Raw genomic sequence first — 19,666 nt, forward strand, 5'->3', positions numbered from 1 at the left:
TGCTGAAAATAGCCCCCAACAAAAATATTTCCTCCTGTTTGAGTAATGTTTGCTAAAAACTACAGTGAACAGCTGTTTTAGGAAATGACTGAGCCTTTTTTGTTGTTTTTTTTTTGTTTTGTTTTTTTAAATGAAACTATATTTGTGATACATTTGTAAAGATTTACATCTTCAGTAGGATCCAGTGGACTTGGGGCTGAGTGCCACCAACAGGTCAGGGAAGTCAGAAAGTCTTGAGAGACAAACTAACATACTGTTTGTTTTGTTTTTTATGGAATTTGTTGACAATAAGAATAACACCAGCTTTATCCTTTAAAGGGATCACTGGGAACTCTAAAGGTGAAGATGTTAAATTAGACTCCTACTCATTTATTTGGCTAAGCAAGCCAAAAACAAACTGTAAATGAACCGCCACCAGCTCCAGCTGGAGGAGAGTTTACGGCTAAAGATAATAACCTCAATTTGGAAAGTCATCCGTCTTATCAGACCTTTCACTTCTTCTCCGAAATGATCTACAACCGCATCTCAACAACAGTTTTCGCTTATGTCTCTTTGTCTACCTGGCTGTTTGACATTAAGTAACATCCAATTCTCCAGTGAATGTTCATGATGGAGCCAGACATAGCTGATGGCAGATGTGTGACCCAGCAGGAAAGACTCTGTATCTGCCCTTTATCTGTGTGCTAAGTTTCATTCTTTTTGCCAAGTCTAAATCACTGCAGGGTGCAGAGAGCCATTTACAGATATCAGGGTGTCTAAATGGATTTTCTCTAACACTGTTTGTATAAATCCAGAGCATTTTGCTTCTCATAAAAGAATCTACCAGCATGGCAGCGGGGTGCAGGTTGAAAAGTTTGTTTTGTCCAGCAGAATCTTTGAACTCGAGCTGTTATTAATCAAGCACATCAAATGAAAACATGGCCAAAAATGTTCTTTGTTAATTTAACTGGGGACGACAATGTTGACAATATTCAACACACACACACATTCACACACAATAACTTACCGATGGTGTCTCCTTGTTCATGGACCATACTGGCCAGATCCTTCATGATTTGACTGACATCCAGCATGTCTCTCTGTGGAGAAAACCGACAGTAAATGCTAATGTTAGACCACTGCTGAGAACACATTAAAAAGGTGCTGGGGATTTGAAATCTAATGTCACTAAATGTGCGTTCATTGTGTTAGTGGTCTTTATCAGCTCATTAGCTCTTACAAATGTCAATAACAGTTAATTGTTCCCATGTTTGTTTATTTTTAGTTATCTTTATTTCCTGGTTTGGATGCTGGGCAGTAATCAGCAGGACAACATCAAAACCATTACAAATTACTTGAAGAATAAATATGTTTAATGCTGCGCTATGGTAAAGGTCTGGTTAGGTTTAAGCACAAAAACCTCATGGTTTGGGTTAAAATTACTATTTTCTTAAGGTTAGGGGACCTTGGTCGTCATGGGCACAACAATAACCATATGGTAAAAGGTAGGTGGTCATGGTCATGGTTTGAGTAGCAGCTGAAAACAGATAACCAATAGTGATCTCCCGTGTCAAACTTTGATGTTTTGTTGACCTCATCCCTCCACCTCGACCTCCTTCCAATTCAGACTTTGTGCCTCTATATTTAAGTTATCTTTTTTCCTTCTTCACTCCTATTTGAAAAACAAAACAAAGCAATTCCAAATAAAGTTTCCTGTCTCTTTAATTGACAAATTCAGTGGATTTGTGTTAAATCCTGAATGTTGTGTGCTTGGCTAGACTAAAATGAAAAAAAGCAGTTCAAAGTTTTGTTCAATTATTTCTCTGTCAGGGCACAGAGCAAACTAGTGCAGCTATGGTTGACCGCAGCTAATTCTCCACAGTCTCCGAGCTTTGAATCTGCTCTCAATGTTTCAGCTCAAAGCAATATGAAAGCTTATAAAACCTCTGTCTATCTCCTGCTCACAGGTCCCCCTTTTCCTCCATTATGGCACCGTGCAATCACAGCTGCGTTTGTGTAGTCTAACCCACTAGGCCATCCATCACAGGTGGCGGAGATTGCTGTGGAAACTGGCAGTCATCCTGGCACTTGGCAAAAACTGTTTGAATGGAGCCAAAATGGCCCCTGGCACACCTCGTGATGCTAAAGACTTTTTTGCATTTATCTTTGGGCAACCCTGTCTATCATGCTGTAATAGAATAACAAATTTATTTTACCTGGCAAAGCAGAGGGCAATCAGGGCTCATTTCATCATAATGACAGAACAGTGTGTAACCAATTTAGCAAATAGTGTGTGGAGGTGAATAGGCAGAGTGACACACAGGGAGAAGGCAGAGATGTGATGGGTTGGGACCCCTGCCTGAGGCCTGAGTGGGTGGCCAGGCTTCAGGCCAACACTGTGCCCTTTTCCATATTTCATGGGCTTTAAATTCTGCTCATGGCCAATCTAGCAGCCAGTGGATACTGGCACTGGGCTGGGAACCAGGACTGGAGATTTTTCTATTATGTTTCCAACAACAGGTTTATTACAGGAGGTTTCCTTATCACTCAGGGCAAGTATAGTATGATAGTTTCTGCCTCAGTTCCTGTGTGAACCTTATCAGGTGCAAGGACAGTAGGCAAAGTCTAGGATTGTTTTCATACATGTAGTATTGCTCAGTTGCTACAGTGCAAAGAAACAACATGATATATTGGTTGTTGATTGGTTGCTGAAGTCATATAGACTGACAGGTGACTCATTCATTGGGTAATTATGGTGATGTAATCCTGCATCATCAGTGCTACATTAACCTGTGTGGGAAATCAAACTTTGCTGCTGTTTATGTGTTATGATTAATGACGGACAGCTACAAGTGTCTTGTACCATGCTTTTATGGGGGGATAGTTTCTGTTTGGCCACTATGACAATGTGTGCAGCTCTGTAGCAAGCTTCAGATCATTCTTTGGCTGTTTTGGTTCGATCTCAGCGCTCTCATATCTTTGTTTTCAACCGCGACAGGCAGCTGTTTTAAGAGAAAGAGCTCTACAAATCCACTGTACATTACATCCTCAGCAACAAACTGAAAGCAGACATTTAGCAACTAGCTGGTGGACATAGTGGAGCATTTAGCAGCTAAAGAGCCAGATATTTCCCTCAGGAGTTGGTAGAGAGCAAAAACAGCTAAAAGAAAGTGAATATTGGACTTATGTTCACCAGGTGGACAGAAACATGACTCCAAATAAATGATAATGCTGTTCCATAACTGCTAGATGTGGAAATAAGCAACTGTTTGCTAACAAGTTCAACATATCAACTTAAAAGATGATAATAGGCTATACCATGTGTTCACAACTTGTTTCTGCCCAGTGGCCAAAAAATCAGTTAATGCAGGTTGAAAGAAATAATTCAACATTTCTTTGTAAATGCTTACTTGCTTTTTGTGCGGAGAGTTACATGAGAAGATCAATACCAAGAGTAAATATAAGGCTAAAGCATCATGTTAGCTTAGCTTAGCTCAGCTCACTAATGATCAAATTATATATGTCATTTGTTTTAATCCGCACAAAAACTGAAGTGTAATGACAATTTGCTGTTTTACAGGGGGTTATGTGCTGAGTTATTTTTCAGCAGGACCAGAAGCTTACCTGGCAATTGGCGCCGACAAAGAGGTCCTGTGCATAACCCCCGTAAAAAAACGCAAATTAGTGGAAAATGGATGTAGACATGCTGTTAATCATACTATTACCACTGTTGTCAATACAGGACCAAACATGTTAGATGTGACAGGACTGTCAAATATCCTTCCATAAGACTGCAAGAGTGTAGCTTTTTTGATGAAAAAATCTCTTAATTAGTTGAGGTGAGCAAAAGCGTTAAGGATGATAAGAGCTGGTCAAATTCTCTTGGTGCCATGGAAAGAAGCTCCAGTGTTTAAAGTCTCCAAGGAAACAGGACCGTCCTTTACCAAGAATCCTGCTATCCCACTATTTCTGGCTTTAGCAATAAACAACTTACAGTGTCTTATAGTGTTCTGGCAGACATTACAGTACGTCTTAATCACTAATATCACACCATGTTGTTCAGTCTGATTGATTGATTGATTTAGACTGTAATTAATAGAAGCCAACTTTCACGTCAGTCTCCTAGTTGTCATTTGGGGTCGGAGGATTTTTTGGCAGCTACAATATTTCCCACTTGGTTAAAAGAGCTACAGAAGTGCAAAAGTGTCAAAAAAGGTTTCAAGTGGCAATTACATATGAATAAAACCCAAACACAATCAATTTAGCTAAATTAAAAAGAGATATACACAATTTGTATCTAGTTTCAATTGTTAACAAACTACTACAAATATATAACATGATTAAAAGTTCTTCCCACTCTGCCAGCATGATTTGAACGCAGCATTATTTCAAGTTCTGTTGAATTCTTTTTGCACAGTCATGAATTCTTTCCTTGCTTGCACCCTGTTTTTTTTCAAAGTCAGGAAAAAGCATGGCAAGAAAAAGGACATTATTTTTTGACTGATTCACCCTGAATCTGGTCCAGCTTCAGAGGTCAGTGCTCTATAGCTGACCCTGACCTCACCTCCAGGGAGGGAGCCATGCAAAAAAAATGAACTTCCTATATAGGGATCAATAAAGTGTCACAGAACTTTTGTCGCGTTCCACAAATCCTTATGATGGTGTCCAACGAGCCAGACTCATCCTTAGTGCTGAGGCTCACCTCTGCTGGTCCTCTGACTGGTCCTGTCAATCCTCCTGTTGTTGTTATTGTGTGTGACTGATGAAAAGAACATGCTTGAACAAATGAAAAGCTCCAAGGGTCTGTATATTTTCATGAGACTAAAATGTCAGACTGTGATTCAGACAGCTGTTCCATCTGACACTGGGGCCACTGCAGAGACAGCAAAAACACAATTAAACTTGAGGCCAAGATAAAAAAAAAATAAAAAAAAGTCAAAGAAACAAGCCTGCCGGCAGCATTTGATTGACACCTCAGTCACCAGTGCTGCATGCCTCGCATTTCTCCAGTCATAAGGATCTGTCTGATACTGGCTGATATGAACACTTGTGGAAGAGATTGAAGCTTGATTCCAAAGCTTTGCAACCTGCAGATCATCTGATAGAGGATGAGCTAAAAAGAAAAAAGTGACTCCTCTTTCCTGTTACTTTCATGCTAGAGTCTTCTAGTCATCCACACAGAAATCAGTTGCAGATTCAATGAGAATCCCCCTGTGTGATTACTTTAATCTGCTTGTGTCTTCAAAATCATAGTTTCTTTATTAAGAGTAATGTTTGCTCAGCACAGTTTGATACTTAACAAGATATCAGCCCAATGAAGGTGATTTACAATCCAGTATATGACAGCAAGCAGTAGGGATTAGAGAAATTGCTGCATATAGTGCATGATTCTCCCAGCAAGGGTTTCATCCAAAGAATGCAGTTTATAGAGGCCAGCAGGATACATGCTAATATGTCTTTCAGTCTTACAGTGCAGAGTGGCCATGCATGGAGGTCTCCACTGGTGCCTGCAGAGGGGAGTGTGGCACAGCGAAGCGCTTCCATCAGCCTCTTTAAGGTGAAGCGGCTTCAGTAATAACAGCTGATTAAGTATGCAAGTCAGCCACGAGGAAGGAAAGCGCTGATAGACAGCACGACCCCTGAAGAGGCATCCGGGAGATTTAAGACGTTTTCACACCTTGTTCGCTTAGAGAAGTTACTTGGATCTCTGAAGTGCTCTCTCCCACTTAGTTTGCTTCTTTTGGCCAAATGAGAGCACAGCTATCAGAGCGAGACCTCGCAGGGGAGAGAGAAGTCTCTCAGCGCAATTCCCAAACCAAACTGACAACTCCTCTGGACTTTGAGCGTGATCTGACTGTGATCAACCTACAGCGAGCACTCGTCACCCTACGCCGTCGATTCATGTGACTACATTGATTTACATCAAATAAGAGTGATGGCGGTTGTGTGACAAATCTCAAATTTGTAGCAGGGTTTGTCACTGTCTCTGGACAGTGACACTGTTTTTATGTGCTGAAAATCCTCATAAAATCACCAGTTAAAGAGCTTTTTTTTCTTTTCTGAAATATCCAAATTACCCACTTAAATGTGTTATGATTCTCATTTCAGCAGTGAAATTCAGTTCAATGAAGGCTGATGAGCACTTGTGGCAAAGCCAGTTATCATGTAAATTGAAGTATGGCATACTTAACATTTAATCAAAATTAATTAAAATATAATCACATTATAAAATATCAAAAAATATCAGGATCACATCTATGAATCTTTCTCAACTCTGAGACACCAACTCTAGAGTTGAGAAACTCAAAATTTATTGAGTAGAGAACATAAAATTAGAATTTTGTTACCTGCAAATAAAAATAATGATAATATATTGTATATTCAAGTGTTACATCTATAGCTGCTTCAAACTGATATACTAAAGCTAAATATTCCTAAATCAGGAATGAGATGGGAATTTAAAGGGACATCCCTCCTATTTTACATGTAATGGTCAGTTTACTAGTCATGAAGAGTATTCAGAAAAATATTTCAGATTTGATGCAGTAGACTTTTTAAGATTATTTAGTGTGTAGTTAAGTGGCAGATAGGAAACAAGGAGAGAGAGACGGGAATGACATGCAACAAAGGAGACATGCAGAGTAACCATTAGACTACTGGGGTGTATTCATTTGGGAGACCTTTTATGAAAAAAAAACAAAAAATAAAAATGTTAAGGTAAATTTTGTGATTTTTTGTCTTCATGTCAAGAAGTTTTCGATCCATGTATGGATGAGCCTCAGTAATGTCAAAAAATGTATTGATAATGACAAACTGTAAAAACCCCACTGATTTCATCACTTGTCTGATGTTTTGTTTTGCTGGTTGTAATGGTTCTGTATCAGCAAACAAGACATCAGTACTTTTTGTGACATGATGGTGAATCTGCTCCACAGTTAGAGTTACATGCTGCTTCTCAACACTTCCTTCTCTCACACAGGCATAGCTGTAGCTGTAAAAAACACTGACTGGGTTACTTTCACAGGAGAAAAGCCATAAATCTCAGGATTATGAACCAAGATCTCAAGTCATAAGAAACATTTTTTTTCTCTGATTTCAAAGTGGATTTACTGATGCTTATGCTAAACAGATCGCAGATGCCATCTTTGCAAAGGGGAGGTTCTGCTGATTCTTACAGTGCGTGTATGATGTCTGTGCTTTCTGGTTTAACAGAGTTATGATTTTGAGATTAAAGGGTATGAATTTTGATGAAAATTGTGTCTCTCAGGCACAAAGAGTAAGATAAAAAAAAACAGAAACAGGTGGTATTGCATTTTCCACTGACTGAGGGAAGAGGAAATTTTATATATTACTTTTAAAAAATTCATCACCATCATTCATCAGTTGATTTCTTGGTATTTTCTTTTCTTTTCTGATTTAACTCCACGAGTAGGAGTGAAACCATACACCATATTACCCGTTTGTTGTTAACCTATTGCCATATTATTACTTCTTCTTTTCAATTCAAGTATTTTCTATTATTACCCAATTACAGAAAATACACTCTAAAATCACAAAGATTAGATCTTACCTATAGGTAGTCTCTCCTCCTGTGATTGTGATGGTATTACCTGGTTGTTCCCAAGATACCTCTTCCATAATAAATTGTAATTAGAAAAACTGTAATATCAAGTGCAACTGTAGTTTCTATGAAATATATTTTGCTCCACACTGAACAGTAGTGTAATAGCTGTTGAAAAGTTGAACATTGTCGTGCCAGTGCTCTGCAAACAGACGAGAACAACGGAACACGTGCTGTACTGTATTTTAGAAAGTATGTTGTTGTGTATCTGAGGTGTAGTCTGGTTTAGGTAGCACGTCAAGTGACTCTGTCATGTCAGTTGTGATTTGGCAGTATTCAGTGACGTATCCACTCTCCGCAGGCACATTAGTCATCATTCGCTGTCAACACGCTTGTCATTTCAAGTCTCTTCTATTCCTGCTGCATACTGGCAAATCCATAGCCCGCAAGGGAGGGGAAACAATTTCCTTACTATGTGAGGAGCAGCTCAGTGCATCTCTGTGCTCCCAATCAACCCTGAATATAGATCTGTCTGCAGCCTCAGATAAACTCAGGTCTCAAGCTGTACAGAGTAACATTTTTATGTAAAAATCCAGACATCTTATCAGGCTTCCAACGACATTAATCTAGACGCTGTAGATACATAAACACGTGCTTCATTCTTGTATTCAGATGATGAAAAATCCTCTCAACACAGGGAGGTGGAGAGTCGAAACAAAAGGCTTCATCTCCTTAACTACAGTGAGTGAAGCCTTCATCCTGAGAAAGATGCACCTCCTCATTACCTCCACCCCCACTACATATGAAGCAGCCATGTGGGCCTGAGAAGTGCCCAGATTACTGATGTAACTTATGATTTCTCGGCATTCCATCCGCTCACTGTTATGAAACCCTGCCGACATATTACATTTAAAAGTAACATCAACTCACCTGAACATTAAGCATTTCTTTATATTTCCCTTCAGTGGAGACCTAGTGGCTTTGGTATTTAATTGAAAAGGAAACATCAAAACATGACTTGCTTCGATGGAAGTATACAAACTTCATTAAGCTGTTATAGTGCAGGTGCTGACTGATCACCTCATCTGGACACATGAGCAGACCTCTAACCTCTGTTATCTTCTTCCATTTGAAATCAGGGTTTTCTCTGGATTTTTTTGAGATAAAGGTGGAAAAGGCTGGAGAATGTGCGTGGTGTAGTGTACACAGTTTGTGCGTGTAGTCAGGCACCTTAAAGTGTCGTGCTATCAAATGAAAAAAAAAAAAAATCATGATTTGACAGATAAAAGTGTCCATAGGGATTTAAATTTTATACCAAGATGGAACAAAATGATGAAAAATAAAGGTTGTGATAAATAATGGTGCTGATTTTATAGGCCTGGGACGACATGCTTATCTTCTGATTTGATACTATCAGGATACTTGGGTGCCGATTCGATTCAGAATTGATTCTCAAGTCAAAGCCAACTCTTGATTGAATAAATAGAAAAGGAGGCACTATTTTCAGCCTCTTGCTCCAGTTCACTGTGTGCCAAACCATTCACTGGAGTCCTTATTCCATTGAAATACAATATGAAACATAATTGGCTGATAAGATAAATGGTAAGCATCCTTTTTATTTGAAAAAGTTAACTGCATTAATTAATGAATAAATTAATTTGGAAGCATCTTACAGTCTCCTGCCTGTATGAGAATAACAAACTGAGGGGGAGACGGAGTGCTCCGCTGTGTTATTATTAACATCATGTCTCCAGCAGTGCAGAGCAGCATCCGTTAGCTCCAGGGAAAGACATCTCTGTCCAACATGCTGAGCAGGCAAAGGGTTTTCGAGGTGAAAGTGACTGAGCACCGAGTTATTTTCTTCACTTCAGAGTTGGTTTAAGTTGTTTGATGTTGCAGTGTGTGTCGGTCAACCGGTCTGGTTTGTTACTGCTGGAGTTCGCTGCTCTGCTTTGCTAACGTTAGTCTCTGAGTGACAGCTTAGAAAGTTCACAATATACTTCACGTTTGTCTCACAAAGGTTATTATTTAGTCATTAAATCAAAACATGTCCGCAACCCCTGCATTTTTTGAAGATGACCTACAGTTTAACCTCGTACTACTTTGGCTCAGAATCAGCCTACACTCTTCATTATCATCACAAATATATATTCAATTATATCTACATGTATCATCACAAATGGTGGGAATTTACTGAAGTTAAAAAAATGTATTTTGAAATTAATTGATATATATACAAAATAAAAACACAACAGAAAGAAAGGTTTTTCAGGCACTCTTAGGCAAGGAGAAAATATATAACTATAATAAATAATTGGCTATGCTGATTTAAAATCTCACGGGGTCTTCATCTAGTAAAAAAATAAAAAAATAACTCCTTCTTTTAATGTACTGAATTAGTACCACTGTAATTGCTTTGCTTTTTGGTCACTACCTCCTGTTGTGTGTCTGTTTGAATTAGCTTTTATGTCACAATTTGTGCTGTTACATATTGTTATTGTGATATTTCATTATGGGAAACATCCACTGAGAATCAATTCAGCCCAGCAGCTGGAAGCCTGACCAATCAGCAAACATGGGGATTGTTTGGATGACTGTTTGTTTGTTGATGAGTTCATAAACAATTACCAGGATTTCAATATTAATTATTTAATATTCAATTAAAAAGTGGTGATAGAAATTAGATAAAACATTAGTCGTTAAGAAATGTGCTTACTTTTCACCACAAATTAATCCCAGTGTGATTTATTTGATATATGTATCTATTCAATCATATCTAGATGGAAAGGATTGAAGGAATACATTTCTGATTTGAAACTTGGACACAATGGTTCAGTCAGGTATGAGAAGGCTTCATGTTGGTGGCTCAGTTAATAAATTATACCAATGATAGATTGTAATCATGAAAAATGATTACAAGAAAAGTGTTATGGCAAGAAATGGATGATCAAAGGACAAATATATTTTTCTGCTGTTCTCTCTCACGCAGCCACGCTCACTCATTCCCCTCCCCGCTCTGAACACTCTCACTCTCTTTGATAAGTGTGCTTAATGCTGATATGAAATTCTGCCCACACCCCCCCCCCCAGCCCAAAGGCATCGGGCAATAGGACACAGTGTCACTGCCACAGCAGAAAAACCGTTAAGCAGATTTGCTTGCACACTTACTGGTGAGAAAAGGGAGGACGAAAAAAAAAAAAAAACGATGACATTCCTCACACACCGACTGCATGAGAGACATCTCTTTTTTGCCCTCACTGAATAAACGGTTTATAAATGTAAAATCATGTTTCCTCTCTGGCAGTAGCCCAAGGACCTAACACCCCTGAATGTGATGCCAGCAGCAGTGCCTGAAGGGCAGCGAGGAGGCTAGGGTTGTAAATATTAGAGACAGAGGTTACAGTCTGCTGAGGCTCAACCTGCTTCCTCTTCTGTGATTTCAAAATAACAAGGATGGAGGCAACAAGTGACATTCACTCCTCTTACTGTTACTGAATAGATAACTTGTTCTTTTTGCCACAGTAGTGGCCCAAAGGTTTGTCAATATGTCCGTCAAACACTTTGGTCCATTGAACTGCAACTTTAAGATGCTAATGCTAATTTTTAGAGTGGAAACATGGCAAAGAGAAAATAAAATGTCTTCCAAATGTTTGAATTCTTTCATTTTCTATTTTTTTAGCAGATGGCCGCCCACCAAGAGCCGGGGTCTGCTTGAGGTTTCTACCCGTTAAAGGGGAGTTTTTCCTTACCGCTGTCGCCAAGTGTTGTTCATGGGGGAATTGTTGGGTCTCTGTAAATTAAAGAGTACAGTCTTGACCTGCTCTATGTGAAAAGTGCCCTGAGATGACTTTTGTTGTGATTTGGCACTATATAAATAAAAATTGATTGATTGATTGATTGATATTTTATTTTTCAAGGTATTCCTAAAGTTCTCACCACTATCCAATATTTGTTTTGATCATTTCCAGCTGTGATAAGATCCTCTAATGTTGCTATGCATGGCACTGTGGGACGATAATGTGCAGTAACAGACTACATTGTTGTTCATTCACTCTCTCAGCCCATGAATGAAATATCTCAAATATCTACTGGATGGATTGCCATGAAACTTTGTACGGACATTCATGGTCCCCAGAGGATGAAACTCCATGACTTTGAGGATCCCCTCGCTTTTATTCTAGTGCCATCATGAGGTTGCTTTTAGTTAAATGTCCTGACAAATATTGGATGGATTGCCATGAAATTCTCTACACATATTATGTCCTGCTCAGGATGATTTGTAATAGCTTTAGTGATTTTATGGCTTTTCCTTTAGTGCCATCATTAGGTCAAAATTTTAAGTTGTTCAATACTTTGGTTCATAACCAAATACCTGCAAAACTAATGACATTCCCGTCAGCATCAAGAGCACTTTGTGTTTAGTGCTGATCAGAATATGTTAGTATGCTAAAACACTCAACTAAGATAGTGAACATGGTAGACGTTGTTAACATTGCGCCATGAGGCACTGCTGTGTCTAAATGCAGCATGACACAGCCACTAGCATGGTTGTAGACACTTGTTTGTTGCTAAGTCAGTCATGCCAAATTAAAGAATGATTTGTCTAAAGTTTTTTAATTTGCTAAAACTTTCTAAACTGTACAGTCTCACTTTGAGCGTTGAACAGAATAGAAACTGGACGAAGTGTAGTTTATTTAGCAGTGACAGTCAATCAGGCAGAAAAAGAGAAAGGTCACTTTCTCTAATTTCTTCATGTCACTTTATTGTGATTTAATTAAAATTTAATTAAATCTTAGTCCACTCAATGTTTTTGCCTTGCATGGAAAAAGCAACAGTGTCGAATTAAAAACCGTTACTCTGGCAGCATTCCCTGTCTCTTCCTCCTCTCGTTTCCTGTCACCTCAAACTGTCACAGTCTGATAAAGGCATCAAAAACGGCCAATATATGTTGAATTACTCTGAGTTATCTTTCATTCAAACACTTTTACCTCTACTTCAAGCAAATTGTCAGAGCTGTTTGCATGATTGCACCAACAGCAATATCACTGTACATAAATACTTTCATTTATCTGCTGATTATTTTCTTTTATGTCTTGTACTGTTGCAGTAATGCAAACTGTAAGAGAGAAATTACCATGTGAATCCTGTCACTCATTAGTAGGTACCTGACGCCTGTATTAGTGAGCTTTAGTGGATAATCAAATTTGAGTGGAATATCAGCATTTGTATTTCACAGAAGGCTGATATTCTCATTATCTTGAAGGAGCCAGCCAGCAGTACGTGATCTGCCATCATACTATTAGCTTCAGTGTGTAAAGAGAGGGAAATCAATATGGTTTTGATTGCCAGGGTTAATAACAAATGTGTTTGCTAAGAAACCACTTTCTGAAAGATCTTTTCTGCTGAGGGTGTAAAAGTCTTATTGTTTGTCGACTGGAACTATTTATCTTGTGGTGTTTCCCACTATACCTGTCTTCAGTGAAGGGTAAACTCTCTCAATATATTGTCCTGAGGATACATTGGTAGGACAGACACGCTTTGCTGTGTTTTTTTTCTTTTTTTTCTCTCTCTCTGTTGGGCCAGGTGTTGTATTCAGATTCCCCTTGAAAGCTGTCCTCTGTTATGCCCTAAGCTTTTTTTTTTTTTTTTTTTATGAATTCATTTTTGATGAAATGATCTCCTGTGCCAAAGCATATAAAGTGCAGCTGGGAGGTGACAGTCTAAGGGGGGGATTTGAATGTGCTGCAGAGGCTGGATACTAATATTCTGACTTCTATCTCTTGTCAGAACATGTGGAATAATATAACATTACTCAAGGACGATATGTCCAGAATTCAATGAGCAGTCCCAGAGGGAGCTCCAAGCTGCCCATGACCCTGTTTTTAAAACATGGTTTAATGAATACAGCATAGTAGCTGGGTACAATTATTTTGTTCACTCTAAACCAGCTAACTCAGCTCTTCAAAAAACATTTGAGGAATTATTTCTTTATCTTGGACTAAGTTCTGGTCATACATTGGCTTGCATGGTCCTATGCTACACACAGCACATTTTATAGCAGAATCAGAATACAGGCTGAGGAACCATTTCACTGTTTTATGTAAAATTCCCAATTCCATAATTAAACACTGTGTTTCTGGGTTTCACTGGTCTGAAATCATAAACTTACTTGAGTATATTTCTTTTTATCTGAGTATTCAAAGTATACTTGGATTTATTCCACATTTATGTAGACTGATTTTTTGTGTGACCCACTGTTTCTCAGCTGGTATTTTCATAGCTGTTATTGCAGGGGATCTGTCTATTTTAGGTCTGTTTTGAACATTACAATAAGCATGGAATTCTTATCATGATTAAAATAATGTATTAGATTACAAATAGTATTAGAATACAAAAGACATTCTGTGTGTATCTAATATTCATTCTTCAGGGCACAGTACGAGTCATGTCCAGTTATGTGGATTGTATGATAAACACAATGTATTATTATCATTATTATTATTATTATGAACTAGCACTGAGCTTATAGCTTGTCTACACTGGACATGTAGAGAAAGTACCTCATCAGCAGTACCACAGCCACAGTTCTAGTCTTCAGTCAACATCAGTCACATGGTACATGAGAAAACCATGATCTGACATGTGACCACTGTGGACGACTGTAATGATTAAAACTGAAGTGTATCTGTTCAATCAGATGACTGAAAAATATGGCTCAAACCTATCCAGACTCCTCTGGATGCAAAAGTAAAGAACTGGCTGGCTTCTTAGGCTGTATTCCCCATGTATCCAAAAAGATGACTTGAATGTGTCTTTGTGCTTCTCATGTATAGGTGGAGATAGGGATGCCTCAGGGAGAGAGTCCAGTGCTCAAAAGTCAAAAAGCACAAAAAAAAAACCCACTGTGGGAAGGTGTAGCCAAGCTTTTGACTGGTACGGTAAGATACTTCTTTAACCTTGTGATGTTTTTAATTTACCTCATTTAAAGGCTTATGTCATAGTCACCATGGCATGCCATATATTGTTGTTGTTTTGTTTTTGTTTTTTTCCCAGGACAAGTTAAGCTTTTTTAGAAATGGCAACATTTTCTATGTGAATGGTATTACATGTTCTAGGAAACTTGTTTATATGCAAAACAAAGCTCTTTAAAAATGTATGGTGAGAGGTTTTCAATACAGCACAAATATCCATATATGAATGGATAGAGAAGGGTTCCAGGGATATGAGAATTCTCAGCTTCAGTAATGTCAAAATATGCATTGATTGGACCAAACAAACAAAACACAGAAACACCATTTTAATAGATCCTGTAATTTGTTTGGCTGATTGTAATAGTTCTGTATCAACCAGCAAGTCTTGAACACATTTTGTGACATAAGAATTTTGACTCAAACTGACTATTATTCAGCTAATTGTGATTTATTGCTCTATCGCTATCTTCTGTGTGATTTTCTAGCCTGCTTCAGAGAACTGAAAAAAATCTAGCTTTGCTTAAAAGCAGCCAAACCAAGCTAACTCCATGTATAAAGAACAGGGCTCAGGACTGGTCTTGGAGAGGACTTTGGGAAAACAGGACGGTGATGTAGGCATGAGTGTGGAAAGGCTTTGTAAACCTCACAGAGATTACTGCTACTCAGTGCACCATGACTCGCTGACCCAGCTGTAGCCAGGAAGCTTCAGTGGACTTCACACATTCGTACAGTCTCTGAGGAAGGCAAAATTAACCCGAGAACCGCATCAGACCTTTTCCAGACTGAGAGAGAGGGTCTGATAACGATGACAGACACTGTAGGCTTCCTTGGTCCTTTGGGAGGTGGGCAGTGAAGGAAAAGAGATACGCGCTGGGACTCGCAGCAAACACTGTTGATTTAGTGGTATGGAGGGATGAGGGGAGGCGTTTGGAGGCGAGGAGGGTGGGATGGAGGTGAAAAAGCACATTGTCAGATACTATCACTCTCCCCAAAGGAACAACGTCAAGCCCCTCAGCACCTGCCTGAGCACTGAGTATGACATTTATCCATCCTGCTATGACTAAAGCGCAGGCCAGACGACCCTGTCTGAACACCAATCATCTGACTGGCCCATCTCAACGGCTGCGCTGAAATGAAGCTGTCATTCGAGCCGCGGCTCTTTGTGTCACTCTGCAGGGAGAGATTGATGCTCTTCCTTTTTCTCACTCCTATTCAGCGCAGCTCCTGCGGTGGGATTAGCTGATTTGAAACGTTGATGAAGTTCAGACGGCTCCAACTGGGCACAGAGATACATCTTCATTATGCTGCAAAGTGCTCCTAAAACATTATCATTAGTCTTCAAACCATTGGATGGCAAACTCCAGTCCAAAGCTGGACTGTCAACGTGGAAGCTTGTCATTTTAAAAGCAGACTACGGCACCATGTGTCAGGCTCCTGTCTGTTTTGATTCAGCCATATGGTTCTGAGACGGCTGATGAAGTTTTACAATATGTCCTCAAAAGTTTCATCAACAGATTTTGCACAAGCAGAGAGTAATGTTCAATAAACCCCAGACATCAGGGAGTGTTGTCAAGACAATTAACAGTGAAACTAGTGTCCACAGGAAAGAGAATAGATTCTCCAGATTCTTAAAAGTACAAAGGTTAATTATTAAAAGTTTAAGTAATAAAGTTTTAAAGACCAACATGTATCGACTGCAGACCAGTCCTCGTCAGGGTCAAACAATTCGACCCAGTCTCTTTGTGAAATAGTCATGAAATTGAATCTATAGATTTGTGTACATGAATGTGAATTTTCCATTTTTTCGTGACATTCAAACTCAACATATTTCGGTTGGAATATCTTTCATGCCTGCATCACTTTTTTAACCACTACATTACTCAACATTTAATCACAATATTTTATCCTTGTTTTTATTTCTTTATTTTAATTTTATCAGTCCACATCAGTCTGGTGAGCTGACTGGAGGACCCGACGCCTAGAAGTATTTTCCTCACTGTCATCGTGTTAAGGTTTTCTTAAAATGATGAACATTTCTCAACACAAAAACTTAAAAGTGGTCTTGATAAATCAACAATATGATAAGTTATTGTTAGGGCCATCAGTTTTAATTATTTCTCTTTCAATTCTGAGGGATGAAGTATTTTTGTCAGTTTTTGGTTGCGAAAGTGGCTGCATTACCCATGAGCCTCATCGACCGTCACTATGGAGACGAAGACAGTCCGCTTTGCATTACGATCATGATCCCCAGACAGAATGATGAGAAATTACATAGTTAACATCTCAACTAACAAGCAACACAGACAGGGTTGAAAGAAATGCTTACGACTGACTGGAGTAGTTCTGCTCATACCAGCAGTGTCTCCTCGAAATGACGATTATAAGACCTAATTTGTTTTCCTGCTTATGTTGTGAAGACAAACGGAATCGCTGCCTGGATTAATATGCAAGGCAATGTTTTTTTGAGTGAGGGAACCGCTACATTTATGGACTGAGAGGTAGTTAGGGTGGATGGAGAGCGTACATTTTAGAACATTTGACTGATACATTCAATATCAACATTTTATGACCTATCAGGTTCATTAATTAACAACCGTTCCTCATCATGTCAATAGAAAACAAACTGAATTTCTGTTGCAAATTTGTTTAAATATCATTTTTTGGAGACGGGGTTGGCTGGTTGTGGAATTTTGTGGGGAGAACTTTTTCAAGGCTTGGGCACCGGGGTCCTATCTCTGGCTGCTGGTCAGCTAACATTGCTAATAACACTGCCAGGAGTGAGCAGCACTGGAGGAGCTACTGTAGCAGGTCACAGGTGGTCCCTTTTGATGTTCTAACTCTCTCTCTCTCTGCCTGCCTCCACTTTGTCATTTTCTCTAGTTTCTGGTTCCTCTTGAAACGTTTGATATGATTTGAAACAAAGCATTTTCATCATTCAGATAACATACCAAAGCACGCTTAATAACAGTTAACTGCAAGCCACTGAAAACCCATATCCACAATAGCCTTCTAACTATGTAAATTATGGTCTTATGTACACAATAATAAGCATCTAAAAGGTTTTAGAAATAAGTTTCAATCCAAAAAGTTTTTGTAAACTTTCCTGATATTGAGTTTGAAATGGCCGTGGTTATGCTCAGACATTTATTACTAAAATTACACAATTAATTCCGTGAACCAATCATAAATGACGTGACGTGCTGCGATAAGCATATTGTTTCATTTCCGGTTGCCAGAGTTTCTGTGTTATTGGTAGCGTTTCTGCATCTCAACCATTGACTGTATATAAATATGGATGACACATCTCCATTTCCTACCACTATGCAAAAGTGAAGCAAAAATATTTCCTTTCCAGGAGCTGCCATCTTGCTGGTGTGATGTCATTTGGTGCCAGAGTCTGCACAGTAGAGTCTGGCGGCAGGATGATGGCCTGCAGGACACACCCCCTCAGATATTCTGCCACCTGACGGAGGTTTGAGAGTGGCTGTCACAGCTGTCAATCATGACATCAGACCCCCTTACTATATCGTCAAATAACTAATTAAAAACAAACTTATGACCTATACTGCAGCCAGCCACCAGAGGGCGATTGAGATGTCTTGGCTTTGCTTTTGAGGAGCTGTCATGACGTCCATATTTATATACAGTCTATGATCTCAACCCAGTTAATTTTGCTATATTCTTAAATATTCAATGTACACTAGTTCTGCTTGAGCACACTTAGCTCACTCTTTTTAGTGACTTTCTTGCTAATCACAGTTGTTTTCACGCTTTTCAGATCTGCTAGTTACTTTAGCTTAGCAGTTAGCTTAGCAGGTAACTTAGCTTAGCAGTTAGCAATGGCTCCCCTCTCTCACTGTCCTCCTCTGTCTTGCTCAGTGAAGCATGGCTCCGCACCATGGAAACCCAGTTGTTAGCTACTGTAGTTAGCCAGTAGCTAACCCTCAGTAGCCGGTGCAGGTGTCAATCAAAATGTGATGTGCCACACCTACACAGTCTTGAGAAATGGTCTAAACAGCAAAATTAACTGTTTTTTGACTAAGTTTTGTAATAGTAATGAATGTTTATTTTCACTCAGATTTTTGTGGATGCATAATGAGACACTTAACTTTGAGGTCATACAGTATATACATTTTTACTATTTCAAGCCAAATTTCCAGAGCCTTTAAGTAAATACTCTTGCGTAACATGGGCAACATGAACTCATTCATGTGATTCCAGTGCTATGGTATTATTGGTAATTTCCTGGCACTTTCTGGCCCCACCCTAGCTTCACTTATGACCAGTATGTAAAAGAACCCCCACCCGGGAAGGGCAGAGAGAAGGAACGAGGCCCTCTAGCAGCTGTAGTAACAAAACATCAAACTTTAAGACAGAAGATCTCTTCTTGTTCACTTCAGTCAACACTGTGTTTTAAAATCAATCATCCCTTAACCTTAAACCACATGGTTATTACTATAACCATGACAACTAAGGTCCCATAACCTTAAGGAAGTAGTCATTTTAATCCAAACCATGATGTTTTCCTAAACCTAACCACACCTTAACCATAGCATTGTCACATCATAAAACATCAGTTACATTTCAACAGTGATTTGTAACAGTTTTGGAAAGCACAGACAAATATTATCCTGATGATCACCAGCTGTCAGGCCAGCCAGCACTTCAGTGTGTTGTTCTGAAATACATGGACCAATACGGATTTTGTCATTTAATTATGAGGATGTGCTGGTTTTAACATTATTTTTATGCGTCCTACATAAAACCGCCCATATGTGCATTCAAGTTTGTCAATGAAATCATAAAACTTCTTTGAAACAGGACTTGGAAAACAGCCTTTCCACCTTAAGTCTGATCTGGATTACGAGGTACAGTATTTGAGAAATGATTGTACAATACAGAATCTCACAGAAGTGTTTGTTCTTTCACACTGGCTTCAAAAGTGAAGTCTAGAAACATTAAGATTCCATACACACTTTACCCAGGTAAAGGAACAAACAAGTCTATATAAGCACCTTAGTAATTGGGTAGCATTCAATATCCTGCAGCAGCATGGGGGTACTGTGACAAAATACTAATAAGCTTTTGGGGGTGGGAGAAGAAGACCGAGTCTGTCTGAGTTTCTAGTTACTTGGCATGTGTTGGCCTCCTGGGA

General features: G+C 39.0%; 1 protein-coding gene across 5 annotated transcripts in view; it reads right to left on the reverse strand.

The window, feature by feature from the left end:
• The window catches only part of tsnare1 (T-SNARE Domain Containing 1), a 217,744-nt gene that overhangs the window by 102,463 nt on the left and 95,615 nt on the right, over positions 1 to 19,666 (reverse strand). For all 5 annotated transcript variants that reach the window (XM_067602493.1, XM_067602489.1, XM_067602490.1 and 2 more), the window contains exon 10: positions 1,007 to 1,079. In XM_067602493.1, coding sequence (XP_067458594.1) covers positions 1,007 to 1,079 — 73 coding nt within the window. The remainder of the gene's footprint in view (positions 1 to 1,006; positions 1,080 to 19,666) is intronic.

The sequence above is a fragment of the Thunnus thynnus genome, chromosome 10, assembly GCF_963924715.1.
Source record: "Thunnus thynnus chromosome 10, fThuThy2.1, whole genome shotgun sequence".
Lineage (NCBI taxonomy): Eukaryota > Metazoa > Chordata > Actinopteri > Scombriformes > Scombridae > Thunnus > Thunnus thynnus.